Source organism: Mycteria americana, chromosome 21 (assembly GCF_035582795.1).
Source record: "Mycteria americana isolate JAX WOST 10 ecotype Jacksonville Zoo and Gardens chromosome 21, USCA_MyAme_1.0, whole genome shotgun sequence".
Taxonomy (NCBI): domain Eukaryota; kingdom Metazoa; phylum Chordata; class Aves; order Ciconiiformes; family Ciconiidae; genus Mycteria; species Mycteria americana.
Genome location: NC_134385.1, coordinates 1,849,376 through 1,869,560, shown reverse-complemented (window position 1 = coordinate 1,869,560; position 20,185 = coordinate 1,849,376). Strand labels below are relative to the sequence as shown.

The following is a 20,185-nucleotide window of genomic DNA, read 5'->3' as shown; positions in this document are numbered from 1 at the left end:
AGGGGTCCCTGTGGGTGCAGGGCCCCACCGGAGCAAGAGCCCCAAAAAGCATGTGCCTGCCCGGGCACAGGGTTTGGGGGGGTCGCTTTGCTGCTGTCACCCCCCCGGATGTGCAGCAAGTGGCCTGGCACATTGCTGGGTGGCTCCGGGCAGCCGGGGGCCTCCCACCCCCACGCAGGCTTTCCCCGCCGGCTGTCTGCCTCCGCCCCAGCTGCTGCCGGCTCCTGCCTGTCCCCAGTCCTTGTCCCCAGGTGCTGCTCCGGGGGACCAGGGTCTCCAGCCCCAGGACATCCCCTCAGCCCCTGCGGCTCAGCGTGGGGGGAGGCAGAAATAAACAGGGGAGCCAAAACGTGAAAAACAAGAGGCTTTATTCCAAAATACAAAAGCCCCCAGGAGAGCAGCGCCAGCCCCAGCCCGGCATGGCCAAATGCTGGGAAGAGCTGGACACCTTGTGCGAGTTTAGCAACAGAGCTGCCGGAGCAGTGGCTGTGCCATGGCCACTGTCCCAAAGCACCAGTCTGGGTCCCGCAGCATGGGGACAACAGGCACCAGGGTCCCCGGCAGCGGCAGAAGAGGACACACCACGCCTCAGCAGCAAGTTACCGTGTGGGAAGCGATGCCATCCCCGAAAATACCATAAGGGCATCGCTTCCCGCCAGCCGAGCCGCCCGTCCTTCCTGCCTCCGGTCACTCGAACTTGGGCTTGGTGGGGGCTGCGTGCCCACGGATGTTGAGCAGCAGGAGGAGGCCGAGGCAGAGGGTGGCAGGGGCGCACATGGCCAGGGGCTCCCGCAGCACCAGCAGCGTGTAGATGGCACCTGAGCCAGGAGCAGAGCGTGGGAACCGAGGTCCCTCCCCGAGCGTCCCCCGAGACCCCGTGCAGGGCGGTGGGTGCCCGCTCGCTCTCACCGATCATGATGACACTGAGGACGAAGTTGCTGATCTCCTGCAGGAGCTGGGGCCCGAACGCCAGCAGCAGCCCGGCCACCACCTCCACCCAGCCCACCACCTCCAGGTACCGGCCCGGCTCCGGCACGAACCCAAACTCCTTCAGGGGAAAGACCTCGGCGAACCGCACGAACTGCGACTTCTGGGAAGGGTGGGAGGGGAGTGCAGCAGCCCTGAGCCCGGGGCTGGGGGGCACAGCCCCTCCGGCGGGGTCTGCTCCGCTCAGCCCTGCACCCTAAGGGACTCGGGCTTGCTCCCCCTGAAGGGCTCAGCCCTGCATCCCAGCCTGCTGCCCCCCCCCACCCAAGGGCTCAGCCCTGCACCCCAGAACCCCAAAAAGCTCAGCCCCTTCCCCAGAAAGGCTCCGCCCTGCACCCCAAAAGGCTCAGCCCAGCACCCCAAAGCGCTCAGCCCAGCACCCCAACCGGCTCATGCCCCCCAAGGGCTCAGCCCTGCACCCCAGGGGCTCGGTCCTGCACCCCCCGAGCCAGCCCAGCCCCCGCCGCCCCCAGCCGCGCTCACCATGTGCCGGTGCAGCTCGGCCGAGAGCTGGTCCGAGAGCTTCGCGACGCCCGTCAGCAGGAAGAAGAGCCCGAGCAGGACGCGGAGGGCGGTGAACGCCGCCGCCATGGCGGGGACGGGAACGGGAACGGGAACGGGAACGGGCGGGGCCAGCAGCGGATCAGCGCGGCTCAGCCCAGCTCGGGGCCGCTCCGGCCCCTGCGCCTGGCCCGGCCCCCGCAGCCCCGTCCTGGCCGGGGCAGGCAGGAGCAGGGACACCCCCCCACCCCCCCCCAGCCGTGGGGTGCTGCTGGGGCAGGGGCTGCTTGGGCCTGCAGCTTCACCCCCCTCGAGGCTGTGATCCCCCCCGCCCCGCCAGCACCATCCTCACAGCAAACCAGAGGCGGGTGAAAAAAATGTGAAAAAGCAGAAAAAAACCCCCCCACCCCAGAACCCACAGCTGGGGCTTTGTGGGCGCCGTGAGCGGGTCAAGCTCCACGCTGGCACCCGCCGTGGGCCGCTGGCTCCGGGTGGTCACGGTGCGAGGGCTGCGGAGACCGGGGGGCAGGCAGCGGGGCAGGCAACGGGGCAGGCAGGGACTGTGGCAGCCCCGCGGGGTCAGGCAGCAGCCGGTTAAGGAGGCAGCTGCAGCAGGGATTTTCTTCTGGCACCAGGGAGGCCCGGCTGGGGTAAAGGAGGCGGCAGCCGCCGCGCTCCCCAGGCCTGCGTCACGGCCTGCGCTGCTCGCAGCACGCCAAGGCTCCCGGAAAAGTCAGCCCTGGATTGGCGAGAGCCAGGGCCCCGAGGAGCCGCGGCAGCACTGACGTTATCATAATCCAAGTGGAAGTATTTTTTTAATGCCAATAAACCATGAAAGAGCAGAAACTGTTTCCCAGGCACCGGGAAGCACCGTGGGGCCCAGGGGGCACCGCTGACCTGGACCAGCACCGACCCCGGCACAGTCGTAGCCGCACGGCTTTACGGCACTATTTTTACTCCTGGCAGCGCATCGTTCCCTGGCCCTGCTGGGCGAGCCGCAGCGAGCGCAGCTGAGGATGTGGAGCTTCTCCCCACTCCGGCTCGCAAGCTGAGGAATGATAAACAGCAACAGGCCAGGGCAGGCTCCAGCCCTTCCTTGTCTCAGAAAGCTCCTTGGGGGAAAAAAGAATTAAAAAAAAAAAAAAAAAAAAAGACCAAACAATCCTGAACAATGGATTGCGGCAGCTCAGCGCCTGCAGCGCGGGGCCGTGGCTTCAGTGCGCTGGTGTTACCGCAGGAAGCATTTGTCACTGCTCCCAGGTTTGCTGTTCGAGGGAGCCAGGGAGACAGCCACCCGCAGAAATCGCCTTCCTTCAGCTTAAAAAGAACCACGGCCTTTCTCCAACAGTGGGGTTCCACCCCCACCACAGAGCCGAGCCTGCTCACAGCCAGGACAGAGGGGTTTTTTTTGTGCAAACATTGCAAAACCCTTTCACCGCGTGTTTGTGTCTCCCAGGCGGCCGGGGCCGAGCCCAGGGTTGCCCCAGCACCGCAGTCACCGACCCGCCCCGGGACGGTGCCCAAGCCCCAGCACGGCACCGCAGCTCAGAGCAGCCCTCCATAGCGCAACACGACAGCAGATAAATGCGGGGGCCTGGCTAGGACAGGACTGACCCCATCCACCCAGTGCCTCCTACCTGCTCCCAGCCTCCAATTTTTAATTACAAGAGCTACTTAATGAAATATGTGGTAGAACCAAGGGATCAGCTTTACCAGCCAGGACACTAACCCCCTGGCACGGCACCCAGCCAGGAGAGGAAAACCTCTGTGCTCCTCATCTACCAGGTGATGAGAGAACGGCCAACAAGGGCAGAGAAATCGGGGGGCTTTCTGCCATTCTGTGAAACACAGAGCAAAACACGGTTTGCTTACAAAGGGAGGCGTAGGAGGTGAAGTTCAGCACATTGAATGCTGGAATCGCACACAGGCTGGAACAGTTTCACATAGGAAGCAGCCGATGCTGCAATAGTAGAAAAGAAATTAGGACAAGTTACTGGCAAACAACAGAATTTGAGGACAAAAAGGCTGCATAAGCCTGCAGTGACACCGAAAGCCACCCCCCTGCAGCACAGCTATTGAGGAACCTCAAAACCTCTTTGCACCGAAGCCTTTTCAGGATGTGGACAATAACATAAAGAAGTCAAATCAGAGAGTGAAATACCTGATTATCCTGTACCCGATCGCTTGATTGCACGAAAAAGTGAAAAGCAGCAGCGAGAAGCTTTTAATGCAGCAGCAACCTTCTCACCACCCACTGGGGTTGGGTGCCGGGGTCCTTCCCCTCCACCCAAGCCCCCCGAGCTGCTCGTGGGGTGCAGGCACAGGCCCAACCAGCCCCGCCCGGCCAGGGTAGCAGAGATGGGCACCAGGGCTGCTTATCTATGCCTACTGCTGTAAAATAAGAGAGGCGGCATCAGAAACGCAGCTCCAGCCCTTCTGACCAACGCTACTGTTTTGTTAATGCAACTTTCCTAGAGGGAAGTAAACATTTAAGGCAAAGCAAAACATATTCCTGGCTGGGATTTAAAGCGCAGGTGAGTTGTGTTCCAGCCAGGCACTAATCCCGCACCACTGGACACTCAGACATCTCTCCAGTATTTCATACGACTTTGCCACGTTAAATCCAATTTATTTCAATCTTTCTAGTCTGGCAAGGCAGCTCCCAGCCCAATGTTCCTGTCTCTTCATGCTGCTGTAGGGGAAAACCTTGTTACAACACAGCTGTACCAACAGAACCTACCCCTGGTGTATTTTAACACATTAAATTACTTGATATTTAAACAAAAGATTATATTTAATGACAGCATGAACTACATATGTGCACAGTACAGCTGTCCAAAGAATCAAATGAAGCAATATGAACCATGGTAGTTTGTGCTGCAAGAGCTGAAACGAGCACTTTTCTGGCTTCCAAAGAACTCTAACTTTGTGGTATCTCAGGCTTAATTACCAGTCATCACCAAGAAAACCATTACCAACCAACCAGGCACATGTAAACATTTAGAATTATATGATCTAAAAATACAGCAGTATACAGGACTCGCAATGGGGAAGGAATGCATGAAACTTCCAAAAATACTTAAGTGCCCTAGGTGCAAGTGTAATTTATAAAACAAATTAAGCTAGTCATTAAGCACCTATAGCTGCACCCTGGTCAGGAATAGAGCTAGCCTGAAAACCAGAGCATTTTAACTACAAGAGAAAGCCCACGGCACAATCCCAGCAGGAAAAAACCCTATTACATATCTGTCAGGTTTTGAAGTAGTTATGAGTGGTTATCTTTTGGGTGCTTGCCACACTATAGAGCAGGATCCAACGACCCAAGCCCTCCAAGCACATTCTGCATCCCCTTCTTACAGCCTCATTTGTGGCAGTGTTTCTCAAATTCATCCATACCACATTGAGCTGAACAGATTGCTTGCTTACTGAATACACTCTGGAATAAAACAGACATCGTTTATAAAAAAAATAAATATTTTATTTTGAAAAACCGTATGTTCCTGGCTCCTCTTCATTGCATTCAGGCTTTGTCTTCTTCTGCAAGTGCAAAGCACACAGTTAGCATGAACATTAAAAACACCAGCAGGAATCACACGTAACGACACGGAAAGGGAACCAGCGCATCACAGCAGGCCGTGCACCTGTCAACTGCTCTCTAGGATCACGTTCTCATGTCAGACTTGAGATTAAGTGAACAACATTCACATTTTCATCTACTTCCTGAGTTTCAAAGATCTGAAATGGCTTTGCGTTTTGCTACCCAGAAAAACAAGAGCAGCAGTGACAGATCACACACGATTCAACAGGAGTTCACCAACTGAATCTCACTGGCTTCACATCTTACAGGTTCAGTTGTGGTGTTATCTAAGCTGTTACTTACCCATCACTCCTGAGTTAAGGTACTTTGCATGTTGCTCCTCACACGAGATTTTAAATACCTGAAGTTCCCCCTTGTAGTTTAAGTGGTAAATTAGAGGGAAAATTTCATTAATTCCAGCGCTACAAGTTAGTTTATTTCCCTAAATTGCTATCTGCTTCTGCTCTTGTGTGTGCTAATTCATCTTCCAGGTTATTTGGGAAGTTCAGTGCTCATTAAAATATTTCAGAAAAGTAGCTTTTCAACAACTTTTAGTTAGATTAACATTTGAGAAGCAGCTGCTCTATCATTCCCCTTTTTCCTTACTGACAATCACCCACCCCATTCACACCCCTTCCACTGGAGCCTGAATGTAAAAATGGTTATTTCTTGTTTGACCACCTATAGCATTCAGAGGACAGAGTTTATTTGATGTTGCAGGGCTGAAAAGCCTCAAACAATGGTTATATCTTGGCTCTACAAAAGAAAGATTCAGAAATTTTATATAAAATTGAGATCAATCAAGGGCAAATTTCAGGCAGGAACCACATAATACATCACAGGGTGACAGGGTACTGAGCTCTTACAGCATTATAAGGACGTCAACTACTTACTTGTTCACTTGTTATCTTGGTCCCTTCCACATATCACTGGGCATCATGCTGGATGTGCTCATGCTCGGCTCCTGAACTGGAAAAATATTCACAAGTTATACTCACGCCGATTTTGAAATCATTTGTACAAACCCACGTCTAGAAAGATATTTTTAACCACTGCTGTCAAGATATCAAGCCCAGATGGAGTCTGGGTGCTTAACCCCACAGCTTGACAGCAGGTACCAAGTTCTACCCTGCACATTTCATGTATTCCCTCGTACCGGTTTCTCAATATTCTCCAATTCAAAGTTACTCAGTGACTGAACATCAAGTGTTCAGAAGCCTTTATAATTTCACCCATTCAGAACAAGACTAGAAGTTATGCTTACTTCCCATGGATGAGCACTCCGGTTTCACTCAGCTTTCATCTTCACCTAAAGGATAACAACTGAAGTTATTATAGTAATACACAGAAAATTCTGACCATTTCAAAACTAACTTAAAAATAAGGTTTTAAGATACATGGACTGATTAGTTATGAGGGGGAATTTACAAATTATTCCAAAATATTAAGTGGAAGAATAAGGGGCAGAAATAGGCTAGCCTAAACACTTGTAAAGAGATGAAGGAATATGCAGGTAGTTGCCTGAAGAACTGCACCTTGTCTGAGCACAAACCGTAAATCACCAGTCTGAGTACAATGAAGTTTGATTGCAGCCAGAGGTATACTATCCCTTATGTGAAGGCATTAACAATTTTGTCAAGCTACTTCAACTCTTTTACCCTAGTTTGTTCTCCTGTAGCAATGCCCTCTTTCTTCCCCTTCATGAAGGAGTGCAATGTCCCTGACTCCTAGCAGCCCTCGGGTTCAATAGTCCTAAGAAGTGCTTCAAAAGCCAAAGGAAGACCCTAGAGGTTAGCGTTGTCAGTCTACTGCTTTTATGCTCGGCAACAGACTCTTCCCTTCTGAAGACCCACCCTTTTGCTATATAGCTAAGTTGAGGGCAAACTGCAATGGTCAGCAGCTGGGGATGGAGTAGTACAAGGTTCTGTGCACACCTCTAGTTGGGAGGCAAGTCACACCATGGTCACAATGTGATCTGACCAGGCAGGGCAAAGTTCCAAGTTTAGTTTCAAACCCACCACCTGGGTTTTATCATGGCCCTCAGGAGCAGAAGTATAGTATGCACGTTTTGTTTTCTATGCCATAGCAACAAACACCATGCATAAGGGATACTATATCTTTGTGCATCCTTTTAACACTCCAGATTCACTTAGAGCCACGCTCCTCCCAGCCCTCCCCAGTTAGCTCTTCAGTACTGGTGTTCAGAAGCAACATTTATAGAGATGGGGTATTCACAGACCACTGCGGGATTGCACAGCCAAGTCCTAACGTGTCAATCATTATCTAGCAGCAATGACAGAGGTGGGAGAAGGCCAATCCTCCCTTTTTTTCCTTTTCCAGTAAGCAGCTATTTAAGAGCCCCACTAGCTGGTAAGGAGAGAAAAAAATCTGAAGCTAATTAGCTGATTCCAAACTTGCTAGTAGTGGAAGAAGCCAAGTAATTACCCAGAACAGCATACTTTTTATGCATCCTTTCCAACATGCTTAGCCTCATTTAACATAATGGAACAAAACACTGGCCTTCCTGATCATGTCACTGCAGCTGGCAATGATTAACAGAGACATGCAACCCCATTCATTACTGCTCAAGTCCTAAAACTACTCACAGGCCTCAGTGTTTAGCTATGGGGAAAACTGCAAGCAAATCAACACTTTGTATGCTTAATGTTACAGTAAAGCCCCCATACACGCTATGCTGTGCTCTCTCCTGACAGCACCAGTATCTGGATCTGAGGGCCTAGCAGGTACGCATATGTATTCTGACACCACACTTCTGAGCTTCAGGTAAGCTTTTGAGAAAAAGTGTATTTCACACACAGATAAAACCAAGATGAAACACAATGCAAGCACTTTAATGTCATTTCTTGTACCCACTTGTTACAGACTGACTTAGAGCAGACATGGCTATTTGCTTTTAAGTTAGCTACCACACCAAGTTTCATTACTGCAGACAGTCAGAGCTGGTATGAGACCCATGGTTCAGTCATAAATTGCTTGCTCCAAGAATGTCAAAAACCTGCTAGTTCAAGTACGTAGAACGAGGCAGATGTGCCAATAACCCCTCCACGACATTCCTGCAGGTCAAGTCAAGTATCCAGAGCACACTCGAAAAACTAGTCAGATCTGAGCACTGGTTTAAAGATTAATAATTCAGTTTTGCTACATGACAGTACGCATACTGCCATCGGTTTTGCTACTGAATTCTAATCACAGGTAAGAGTAAGCCATCACGAAAAGCCAAACTGACTTTGTGACAAGTGGTGTCACTGCTTGACTAGCTAGAGTTCGGCTACACTCACTGTGGTGTAACCAAAGACCTGTTATTACGATCTTGAAGGTGCAGCTACTACTTCAAGCTTTCAATGGAACATGAAAAGATAGCTACAGCAGAGGGCAAGGCTGTCCAGCAGATCCCCTGTTCACCAGCAAGAGTCTTGCCTGGAAGGTAACACAGAAGGGTCCAAATGTGACAATAATACCAGAAACAAGTATGCAAAGCAGAACTTTGCAGAACAAGCGGGAAAACACGTTACAACACCTCCGAAATAAACTGAGCATCAGCCAAGAGCTAGATCATGTGCTGAAACAAGGGACCTTGAAATTCAGGTTCAAGAGCTAATGCAAAAGAGCTGGAGATCAGCATGTCTGGATGTCTGGAAATGTAAGCATGTTAATCCTGAAACACTACATTCAGTATTTCTAGTAATGAAGAGTTTAGAATTACATCCCCAAGACTGATGAAAAATTAAATTGAGCATTACACTACCAAGATGACTCTACGAGGCAGAAATACAGAATCTCACCACTGTCAATTAAAGGCAGAGGAATGTATTATGCTTGTCAATCAAATATTAAAATAAAGGCAACTGACATGTCCAATAGGCTCTATGAAACTACTCACGGGGATATTCATTCAAGCACTCAAAAATATTCCACATCAGTCTCAAAGCTGACTGTATTGGCAAGCTTTAAGTAAGTGACTATCACGTAGTGCACACCAGGCTAGAGCAGTGATTACTAACGCATTTCCTACCAAGCCAAGACTCTACAAAGGGATGCACTGCAGATGGGCCATTTTGTCACTGCAGAAAGTTTAAACAGTCCTTTTCTAGGCACGGATAGCACCTAGTTGGCTAGTTAGGTGAGTGTAAGATCACATTCCCTCTTCCCCACAGAGCTCATTCTAAGAATATCTTCGTTACATCGGAACTAAGAAAAATCCACACAAGCCGAGTCATATGTACAAAGGAATCGGGTCTGAAAATACTTATCTAAGAATCACAGTAAGTTGCTTATTGACTCTGAACAAGACAAAGCTTAAAACCGAAAACCACGCAGCTTTGATGCAAGCTTAACATACAGGTATGAAGAGTGCTGCACTGTAATTCCACAGTCAGAAGTGTGATGTCAGAATACCCACAGTATAAGATTACATAGAAAGTCACCAAGTTATATTATATTGCTTGTTACCTACCTGTATGCAGTCGGCAATGAGAATCTTGGAGCAAGCAGGAATACTACATCCGGGTCCTAATGTCCATTGCCATTTCTGGTACTACGTTCCTCACAGTTATGAACTGCAGAAATGCTGGCTAAGTGCAGTTATGTAGCAGGCCACTAGTTTTAAGTGTAAATTGCAGTCTCAAACTCCAGCAAAAACTTGCTGCCACAGTAAATGGTTGCCAAGGAGAAGCCAAGAATTTTTCTACCACAAAAATACCACAAAATCTCAAAAGCAGTTTCAGTTTCTCATCAGCTGTATAAATGATTAGTGTAATGTGCCTACACCAGAAGGTAAGATTATTCTGTATTCATTTCTGAGAAAGCGTGAAGATGTATGTATAACGATACCAGTTTCTACATGCTGCAGTTTTTAGAGATCTAAGTGTCAAAATGGGCTCAATTTTGATAAAGCAAGCTAAATTGCAACAGCCAATGTCCTCCAAGTCCAGTACAAAAATGTGTTATGTGATCCAGACCATCCAAAAACAGGTCTGACCAACGAAGCACTTTTCTAAATGGTTTTAAAGATTCAATTATATAAATCTGATTTTATGAAAAAAGTCCAAAACCTCATAGGAACAGATCAAAGGAACGTAACTTTCTCGCCTCCCACATTTAGCAACTTTATCAGACTTTAAAAGTTGACATGTTTGCCAGCTTTTAAGACACCACCTTTAAAAGGTCTTGAAAAGAAGTTGGCTAGTTAACTGTATGCCTGGTTAATACATGCAACTCAGAGCAGAACTTGTTTTAGAAATTCTGCTTATGCAGCTACAACGAAGCTAGATTTAACCAAACTTTCAGATGTTTTGAAAACTGCCAAATCTTTCAATATATTTACTAATCATGGTTTTGCAACTCAGCTATTTTTAACACCTAGCAACAGTAGCTTACGTACAAAACAGGGGTACCAAAAGACAACCTCTGTAAGGTACAAGGACATCAGCATCCTTCACTCTTCCAAGTTACAGAACTACAAAAGAACATACTTTAGGATATGCACCAGCATCTCTTTAATAAAGAATGACATGTAATCTGAAAAATAAACTGAAAAAATTAATTTAATGTTTACGTTCAGAATTCCCCATCTCAGACACCTTCACCTTTTGCGGGTGTCCCACGAACACCCTCCAGAAAACATATGCATTATTTAATACTACTTCAATAAAGCAAATTGCATCGGTACTGCTGATTTTTAAACTAAGTATCCAATACAAGTACTCCCAAATACTTGGTCCACAGTTTAGGAACTGCCAATTCGGAATTTCCTGAATAGCAATTCGTTGTTGTAGCATGTTATCAACCCCCAAACTTTTCTGGGAAAATAAGAAGCATTCACCAAACAAGCTGAGTCACTATTTAGTGCGCTTAGTATTCCCAAGTCAGTGTTACCTGGTGTCAGCATTTCACAACATGCTATTTTTTCATTTAAAGAGTAACAGCACTTACAGTGAGTACTTCAAGAGGGATCACCTGCACTCTAAAATACTGCAATCTGACACTAAAGTTTTAACCGCAGAGACAATTTAGCATAGAATTTAGAATTAGCCAATGCTTAGCACAAAGAATGGAAAGATCTTTGGAAGATTAAAGCTACTCACAGAATGCTCGGTAGTTGGGGAATCGTGTGAAGGTACAGCCAAACTAAGTTTACCTACTTTGTGCCAAGCAGGTTGATGTATCCTGCATTAACACCAAGGTATTTTACACTGGGAAGTCACGTTCCCAGCTTATCTGGTACAATGTAATAATAAGCAAAGCAACTACCTTATCAATGAGTCCAGAATGCTTTGAAATTCTTCTGGGGCTTAATAAAATGAACAGCAAGCTAACGAATTCATCAATCTTCTACAAAAGAACCTTAAAGGGAGTTTATTTGTACGGTGTAGTATTAACTATTAAACTCCAGATTCAGATACTACTTTTGATGCATTATCTCCAAACATCAATAATAAAAGAGCGATAACCATCATGCAAGCAAGCTAATTTCTGTATTTTACATACAGGTTTTTAGGATTTGCCCACCAGCTACATGATTTAAGAATAGTTCCTGCAGTCCCCATAATACAAATAATCGTATTCTGAACTATGCAAATTAGTCCACTCAATTAGCATGAGGACATAAGCAAGTTAACCTTAATCACTCAAGTAACACTTTCTGGTCTTTTTGCCAAGCAATTTCAGGCAAGTATACAATACGGAGCAAGGCCAGATCCTGTAATCTCAGACAGCTTAAGAACATATAAATATCACATTAACAATCCTTTAGTTAGGAAGTCAGCCAATACAAGTCATTCTATGAGTTTATTTTAAAATAACCATTGCTAGTCTTCTGCTTAAAGTCTTTAAAAGATTCCAAGCAGTAACTGCCAAGGTGGTAAGTGCTACCATCCCACCACCCGTTATCCATAGCTAAAATATGAAATTCATTACATACTGCACTGCTTGCAGTGTAGCTTTAATTATTGTATCTTACAGCACTTGCAAGATTTCCATTTGCTTCCTTATTGCAGCACAATTAATGCTCAAAAATCTGCACCTACTGCAAAGTTAGGCTACTATTTGACCCAATCTTAAGCTAGAGGCATTACGGGAAGAGATCTCACTCTTCACTACAGTTCCACACCCCGGTCTAGTTTGACCTCTACTCAAGACTCTTTGTTTACTGCGGAAGGTGTGGTATTTAGCCTCGTATGTTTAACCACGAATGGCAAGAAGAGTTACTACATTTAGTTTTCTATTTATTTGAAGCACAGTAAAAAAAAGTTGGTACACTTTGGGAATTCAGTGGCACAAGGTACACTGCCATCAAGTTAGGGACGTTATACATCAAAAAAACAGCTAAATTTGCTTTGAAACACTGCATTACATAATTAAATTGTACTCGCCCAAACAGACCACTTACAAATATTAGGTCAGTAAGTTTCTAACATCCATAAAAACGTAGCTTTCTTACTAAAATGCAAGAATTAAAAAGTTGGTGTCTAAACAAGACAGACAAAAACAAACTGGAATGAAACTACAGGTCACATCTAAAATCGGGGCTTTTTGTTTGGGCCTTCATATTCTTCTCTCCCTCTACCATATCCTGTTGGTGTTCCAGGCCCCATTCCTCTAGGACCCTGGCCACCCACGGGCCCCGCACCTCCCTGCCCAAAGCGTTCAGGACGCTATTGGAACAGAATTAACAGTTCATTATATGTAGTTGATGTCCATGTGTGTTAAGTATATATTTTTAGAAGGTTCCGCAGTCAAGGTTCGTCGATACAATCACCATTGAGCCGATCCACAGGTACCGGGAACATAGAAAGGAAAAAAGGGTAATTTAAAAATTAGTTTATTGTAATACATGCCTTGAGGTATGTTCCCACTTGATGCATTCTCATACATCTGTTACAAAGAACAGATCCTCCCTGCAGTGCTAGAAATGTAAGCATTAGTGCAGATGTGAATTAACAACTTTTCCAAATGAGCTCTAGCAATTTTCAACCAAGTTAATGCAAATAGCTTGCAAACTTCTCACCTTTAGTGCAGTAAAAGCTTAGATTATATCACTGTCATTTCCAAATAAGCCTAGCCAGAGAACGAATCTTCAGTTCACTGAAGTATGAGCTGACATTCATAAAATGTCATTGTAAACAGAATGCCTACTCACCAGTTAATGGCATGTGCTGCAATAGAGACCATGTGCTTTTCAAGATGGGGTTAAGACTACGGTCTGCTGACTAAACTGCAGAGGCCTTAGGCAGTAACCAAAACTGATTGTGAGCACTACTGGATTGCAAGAAGAAAAAAAAATGTGAAAAAAGCTAATGACCAGTGATTTACCTAACCAACGCAATTGCTCGATCAAAAGACTTGCATTTGTTAAATCCCACGTACTCCGGAACTGCTGCTGTATAATATGCAAAACGTGTTCAAAGAACTACAATTTATTCAGTGTTTCCAGTTAGAACTATGCACAAAGGGTTGTGTGCATCCAGTCAATATCTCCCTTCCCACCCCACCTTCACCACAAGCTCTTGCAAAATTCACAACTTCACAGCGTTGAAAGGTTTCACACCAAGATGTAAAAGCTAAATTACCCTGCAGTAAAGCAGAGACTTCAGGCATTTTTACTAGTACCTCTAGTTGCACGTACTTCATTCAGTTACTGTATCAGTAGGTGTGATCAGCGTTCAATCTACAGAACTGACAAATTATAAAGTCAAAGATAGCTTTAAACTTTCATTTCAAGCAAGTTTTCCACTACCGAGTAACAGAACAGTGGTAGGTTGTTTGTTACAAAAGGTATCTGCAACTGAAAATTCACACTTCAAGTTCTTGACTTCTGAAAGTTAGTTTCAATCCTTCCAAGAAAGGAATTTCAGACAGATTATCTAGGTTCTTTCTGCCTAATTCATGGCAGCTTAAGCTTATCTCCAATTCTGTTTAAAAGATATCAGCCCAGTAACTGTGACAGCACTGCGTGGCAGAGATCCCCATCCTAAGAAACTCAAGGCAGTTAAACCATCTTAATGTCACACCTTTTGACCATATCATGTTTTCAAGTATTACACAAGTTCAGCATGCACCTGTACCATGATTTTCAGGAGAAAAATGTACACAGCATTCACCGCAGACTGCCTAACTGTTCACGGGAAACTTAGGAACTGCTTAAATATCAGTAGATTATATAGATACATTAAGGCCACCGGCACTGTCTACTGAATCAATGATGCTCTGCAGTTATCATTATGGTTCCCCAAAAAAATGGAAGATACCTGACAAGCTACTATGGTAGCTCACCACATTAAGCCAGAGGCCTAAACCCACCCAAAAATCATTTACTTCGGCTTGTGCTACAGAGTGTACACCCTTTGAGGGGGGTGAAAGCACACTAATATCACCACCTAAACCAACATAGATTTCCATCCTACCCATTAAGCATTTCTTTAATCTACATCCGTATTGCTTCAGTGTGATAACACCAAGCAGGCTGAAAGCCCATTCACACATATGGTGTGCCAAAAATAGTACAGTTTGGAAACATACCTCAGAACATGAGATATGCCGTAGCTTTAACAAACTCTACCTATATAGTCATGCCTAACACGGCAAAACAAGAGCGGGCTATCATTCCTCTGTGAGATAGGAACCACAAAATGGCTACAGTCAAGGATCGCTGGAATATGCCTAAAGCTAAAAAACAGCATTTCTGCTCTTCTATGGCAAACATCAGCGTACAGAATAAGTGATATGCTGTTTACCATTCATTACTTAAGTTAATCTGCTGCTTAAATAGACATGAGCGCAGATTTTTGAATTAACAGCATACCCATACCAACATGCATCAATCCTAACTAGGCTTGGAAGGGCCCAAATAAATGCAACGTTACACATTGGAAAGGAGAACAACAATCTCTCTTGTCCATAAATACAGAATGTCAAATTACTGAAAAGCAACTACATACGTATTATGAGATTTGTCAGATTCTCTAGAATTTATAAAAAAATCCTTCCAAGCCTAACAGTGACGCAGAATTTCCGAAGTCCAATAAAGTCAGAGTTAATTGCAAATATGCTTAACAGCACATTTGAACGTACTTACAAACAGCTTCCGACTGTGTAAGCTACTATAATGGTTAAGAACTAATCTAGCACTACATACTGCCACACTCGTCTTCATATTAAACACCTGACAAGAAAGTCAGCAGTTAACAGTGAAATTCACACAACCATCCGAACACTGGTAGAGAACTCAATTCCCAACCACATCATTTCCCTTGTGCTAAACTAAAGCCACCACAGGATACATTACCATGTCACTTCCCATCATAGAACCACTCATGGCTGCTTGGCCAACTCCTGGATTAGCTTCATAACCTATGCCGCCACCACCTCCGAGAGGTGGAAATTTCTGGGCTGCAGAAGCATAAGGATCTAAAAGAGAAATATATAATCATATTCTGACAATTTCTAAGTTAACCACATAAAGCAATTATTTAAAAATTCTTTACCTCCCATGTTCATTGTGGTGGCACCACCCATTCTCATGTCTCTCTCCCTCTGCATAGAAGAAACAACTTTTAGCACGGATAATCAACTACTTGAAATCCATACCTTTCAGGAGATAAAGCACACGTACAGCCAACTACTACCATTTCACCTACACAAAGACATTGCATTATCTAACCTAAAGGAAGCAAAATGCATCAATCTTGAAAATACATCCAAAAAACCGTGAACATGGTAATGTATCCAAAAAACGTGTTCACATAAGAATCATGATTTCACTTACTGGATCCATGTAACCCATTCTACTATAATTCTCTTCCCTCTGTCTTCTCATTTGTTCTTCCATCTCCCGCTGGCGTATCATCATTTCCTCTTCCCGCCTGCGACGCTCCTCCTCCTGCCTGATCATCCCAAAGCAGACTGTTAAACCCCAGGAGTGAAACACGTTCAACACTTATCAACATCACTTGCATGAGCAATTTAAAAGGCACTGAATGATTACACTTAAGCAAAAGACACACTATGATGCTCAAATACTCAAGGAAAAACTTACACTGCAGTTCAATCCCTCATACACAAACTGAAGCAGCAATGGTCTTTCTTGAAAAATAAAAACTTTCATATAGAAGTCATTTGGAAAAAAACCCCAAATGTAACATTAAGAAATCCCACGAAAGCCAAACCAACCTCAGTTGAATTTCCTTGCGTTTCTGCATTTCTTGATTATGGAGTTCTTCCATACGTCTCAGTTCTTCCTGACGCCTCATAAGGTCTGCAGAGATGAAACTTGTCACCAGCTATTTCACAAACTCATGTCAGATTTAAACTCAGATTTTAATTAGACCAACCTCTGCACTATGGCAGACAGCTACCTTCTGAGTGTCACTATTCTTAACAAGACTTCATTTAAGTAAAAACTGAAAAACTACCAGTTGCTCTTTTTTAAGCCTGAAATTCTCAAGTTAGCAGTAGAAGCGTGAATTTATTCATTAAACCATTAAACATCCTGACATTTAAGCCAGCATTTAAAGCAAAAAGATGATATAGAATTCAGAGCCAATTACCTTGACGCAAGAGGTTTGCCTGATGCTCATGATAAGCATCTTCCATCTCACTTTCAAGTTTGTCCTTGGCATCTTTCATGTTTTTTGCCACTTGCTCTCTCTGCTGTTTTTCCATTTCATCTAAAGATTTCCACCTCTGGGAATATTCAAATTCAAAACTGCCAGGCTGAGCAAAACGGGGAGGAGTCTCTCTTTCCCTGCAGAAAGGAAGATGCTCATTCATACTGGGTAAACCTGGAAACTGAAGGTCAGTAAAAGATCACAAGCAGAACAGCAGAATTCTCAGGGAACATCAAAGGAGCCCTGAAAACACTACCTCACAACTATGTGACAGAAAACTTGCTGTGACAGAATGCTGATAACAGTACAGCATTTTACACACTTAAACAGCAGCATTTAATATAAATAAATTCTATGACTACCGTAGCAAATACAGAGATTCCTGCACTATCACATCCAAGCAAATCTTCCCACTTACAGTTCTACTGCATGTTTATCTTGTTCTTAACTTCTTCCTTAGACACTCCACTGCTGGCAACTGCCAGGTGCAAAATCCTCAAACAAGACAGGCCTTTGCCCAAGTAGGTACAGCTGCTCAAAACAACAGCATATGGAGAGATGGATTTTTTCAGTGCCAACTTACCCAAAGCACTTTGTGTCAAAGGCAAGTAATAACCTTCACTTTAACTTAAACAGTTTTCAAAATGCCTGAGGGCCAACAGTTTCTTTTGTCATATAAAGAAACTGGAGTCTAAGATTCAGTAATTAATGGAACAAAACTAGGAAAGTTCAAAAGCTTTCCATACATTAGCAATGTAAAGTATTTCAACATTTTAGGAACACTAATCTACACTGTTTTCAAAGACACTACCTATAAACTGTTTATAGTTTTTCATCAAAGCAAGTAATTTTGAACACTTTCTCATACAAACAAGACTGACTGGATCTCCCCCCTGCACTCCCTTTTGTGATCTGGGAAAAGACAACATTTCTACAACAAACAGCTTTAATGCACAGATCCTCACCTAAAACTGCTACTTAGGAAAAGACTCCTGCAGACTCTTATCTACTCTTCCACACCCAGTGGTCAACAACTTCAAAAGGCAAACTCACAGGCAACTAGGTTTTTTTAATCATGGAATGAGTTAAAATTTTACTTGATTTCTCATTTTGTACCATAAACATCAGTTTGTAAATTCCCTATGGGATCATCAACATGAGGTACACCTTAAGTGAGGTGACACTTCTCAACAACAGGATGAGCAAACAGTTGAAGTCAGATTTTCAAGAGTTTCTACATATACCAAAAAACATGTTGTTGGGCTCCTATTTAGGCTTTACTGTTTAATTGTGATGCAATGTAGAAAATCACCTCTGCAATGCTTAGTGAACATACTAAACAAATCAGCATGTTGCATTATCTAAAAAAAACTACTGCCAAAAAAACAAGAACTGAAAGTACTACTCAAAATTCAAAGCCTGTTTCTGAAAAATTACTCCATCCCCTTCACAGTCTGGGACAATACTACATACATCATCTGTATACTCTTTACACCAAAAGATAATGCCTACTTTTGATACATCGGATTCTTCTGAGCAAGCTTTTCTGGAAGACCATCTTCATCATCCAGTTGTTCCAATGGCTCCACAATAACTGGCCTAGGAGTGCTGAACAAAAGAATACTCATTTTACTTTTCCATAAGAATCTCCATTCTGAAAAACTAGAAGCCAAAATTTTATTCAGTTTAAAAGCTAAAAATTCCAAGCAGTAAAATACTTACGTTGTCAACAAAAACACTCCTTCAGTACACCGTTCAAATGCTTTTCTTGCAGCTGGCTTTGATGCAAATTCAACAATGCCTTTTCCTGTTGATCTACCTCGATCATCTACAATCACAACAGCTCTTTCCACTGGACCAAACTGGGAAAAAGCTTCCTCCAGCAACTCGTTGGACACATAGGGTGAAAGATTACGCACTGAAAGAGCAGCAGCATGTGTGGCAAACCGAACACGAAGCTGTCGACCCCTCATGGGGGTATCATCCAGTTCTGCCTTCGCAATTTCTGCAAGAGCCCTAGATTCCTGAGGAAAAGTTTAAGATCCAGTTTTAGAAAACCACGTTGTAAATTACTATTTCGTGAGAATTAAATGGATGGACGTACAGTACAAAAGCCTACCAATTTAATGAATCCAAAGCCTTTCCCCTTGTTGATAAAAACCTCTCCTGGCTCCCCATATTTGGCGAACAGTCTTTTAAAGTCTTCGTCTGTTATATCAGCCGGCAAATTCCCAACGAACAAGCGGCAACGCTGAGTATAGGTCTTCTCCCCCGGTCGCCTCAGAAGAGAGAGGTTTGCTTTAAATCCCTACAAAGAAGCAGACCAGTTCGAGCCATCACTGCCTGCAGCCCCGCCACCTGCACCGCCAAGCTGCGGCCTTCTCCCGCCAGGAAGCCCGGAGCACCTCCAGGGCGCCGCAAGCGAATACAAACCCATGCTGCCACAGACCCCTCAGGCCGCAGTCGGGAGCTGCCTAGGCACCTAGGGAACACGCACAGCACGTTCAGGCGTCCCCGCGGGCCGGCTGCGCTCGCCGCCGCCGCCCCTCTCGGCTCGCCTCTCCCGGGCCCCCCGCCGCCGCGCTCCTCCCCTCAAGATGGCGGCGAGGGCGCGCGGAACCGCCGTGCCCGGCCGCAGCCGCCGCCATCTTGTGGCTCGGGCAGGGGGAGGGGGCCATGACTCACCTCGTCCGAGAGCTTCTCGCCGCCGCCGCCGCCGGCTGAGCCCTGCTGCGAGGAGAGGCTCTGCTGTCCCTGGTGCTGCTGCCCGCGGCCGCGCGGCTCTCCGCCCGGCCCGCCGCGGTGCCCCGGCCCGCCCTTGTGCGGCCCGCCGGGCCCCTGCTGGGGGCCGCCCGGTCCCTTGGGCCCGCCGCCGGGCGACTGTCCTTGTCCCTTCTTAGGGCCGCCGGCTGGGGTGGGGCTGGGGCTCGGCTTGGGCTGCGGCTGCCCCCCCGGGCCGGAGGGAGCCGAGGAGGGCGTCGACACCGGGGTCTGCTGCTGCGGCGGCTGCCCCGCAGGCAGCGCGGACGGCGGAGGCGCTCCCGGGCCGGCCTGGCTGCCGGCAGGCCCCGCCGTGGTGGCGGCGGCTGAAGAGGACGAAGAAGGCGGAGCAGAGGTCGACGCGGGCGGCTTCGGAGGCTCGGGCTTCGGGCCTCCGCCCGGCGGGCCGCCCGGGCCCTGCGGGCCGCCCCCCATGGGGCCGCGGTTCTGGCCCATACCCATGCCGGGCGGCGGAGAGCGGAAATCGTGGTTGGGGCCGCCGCGGCCACCGCCGCCGCCGCGCCGGTGGAAGCCGCCTCCGCCGCCGCCACGGCTACGGAACCGATCCCGCGACATGGTGGTGGTGGAGGGAGGAGGAGGAGAGGTGCTCCCGCCGCGACTGCTACTCCTCAGAGCCCGCTGCTCAAAATGGCGGCGAGCTGAACGGCCTCGCCGCCGCCTTTGTCCGCCCCTAATATAGTTTCCCCGCCCCCGGAAACCACCCCCTCCTCCTCAC

General features: G+C 46.4%; 2 protein-coding genes across 5 annotated transcripts; both read right to left on the bottom strand.

Annotated features, from left to right (window-relative positions):
• Window positions 1-351: 351 nt before the first annotated feature.
• TMEM35B (transmembrane protein 35B) lies at window positions 352-1,724 on the bottom strand. The gene is made up of 3 exons (XM_075522453.1): window positions 1,471-1,724; window positions 910-1,090; window positions 352-818 (listed from the first exon to the last, which is right to left on the bottom strand). Exons 1-3 carry the CDS (start codon window positions 1,576-1,578, stop codon window positions 688-690), a joined length of 420 nt encoding a protein of 139 aa, XP_075378568.1. The 5' UTR covers window positions 1,579-1,724; the 3' UTR covers window positions 352-687.
• A 3,214-nt stretch (window positions 1,725-4,938) lies between these two features.
• Window positions 4,939-20,128, bottom strand: SFPQ (splicing factor proline and glutamine rich). 4 transcript variants are annotated; one of them, XR_012778531.1, is made up of 12 exons: window positions 19,375-20,128; window positions 18,809-18,997; window positions 18,412-18,713; window positions 18,202-18,297; window positions 16,630-16,826; window positions 16,253-16,337; window positions 15,849-15,966; window positions 15,568-15,616; window positions 15,369-15,490; window positions 6,330-6,374; window positions 5,959-6,034; window positions 4,939-5,025 (listed from the first exon to the last, which is right to left on the bottom strand). XR_012778531.1 is itself a non-coding variant. In XM_075522092.1 (11 exons), exons 1-10 carry the CDS (start codon window positions 20,023-20,025, stop codon window positions 6,354-6,356), a joined length of 1,830 nt encoding a protein of 609 aa, XP_075378207.1. In that variant the 5' UTR covers window positions 20,026-20,128; the 3' UTR covers window positions 4,973-6,034; window positions 6,330-6,353. The 4 variants fall into 4 exon arrangements, 3 of the variants coding, with proteins under 3 accessions (XP_075378207.1, XP_075378205.1, XP_075378206.1); XM_075522092.1 differs by having other exon boundaries at window positions 4,973-6,034; XM_075522091.1 differs by lacking the exons at window positions 4,939-5,025; window positions 5,959-6,034; window positions 6,330-6,374 and adding exons at window positions 12,601-12,738; window positions 13,694-13,759.
• Between the last annotated feature and the right edge of the window lie 57 nt (window positions 20,129-20,185).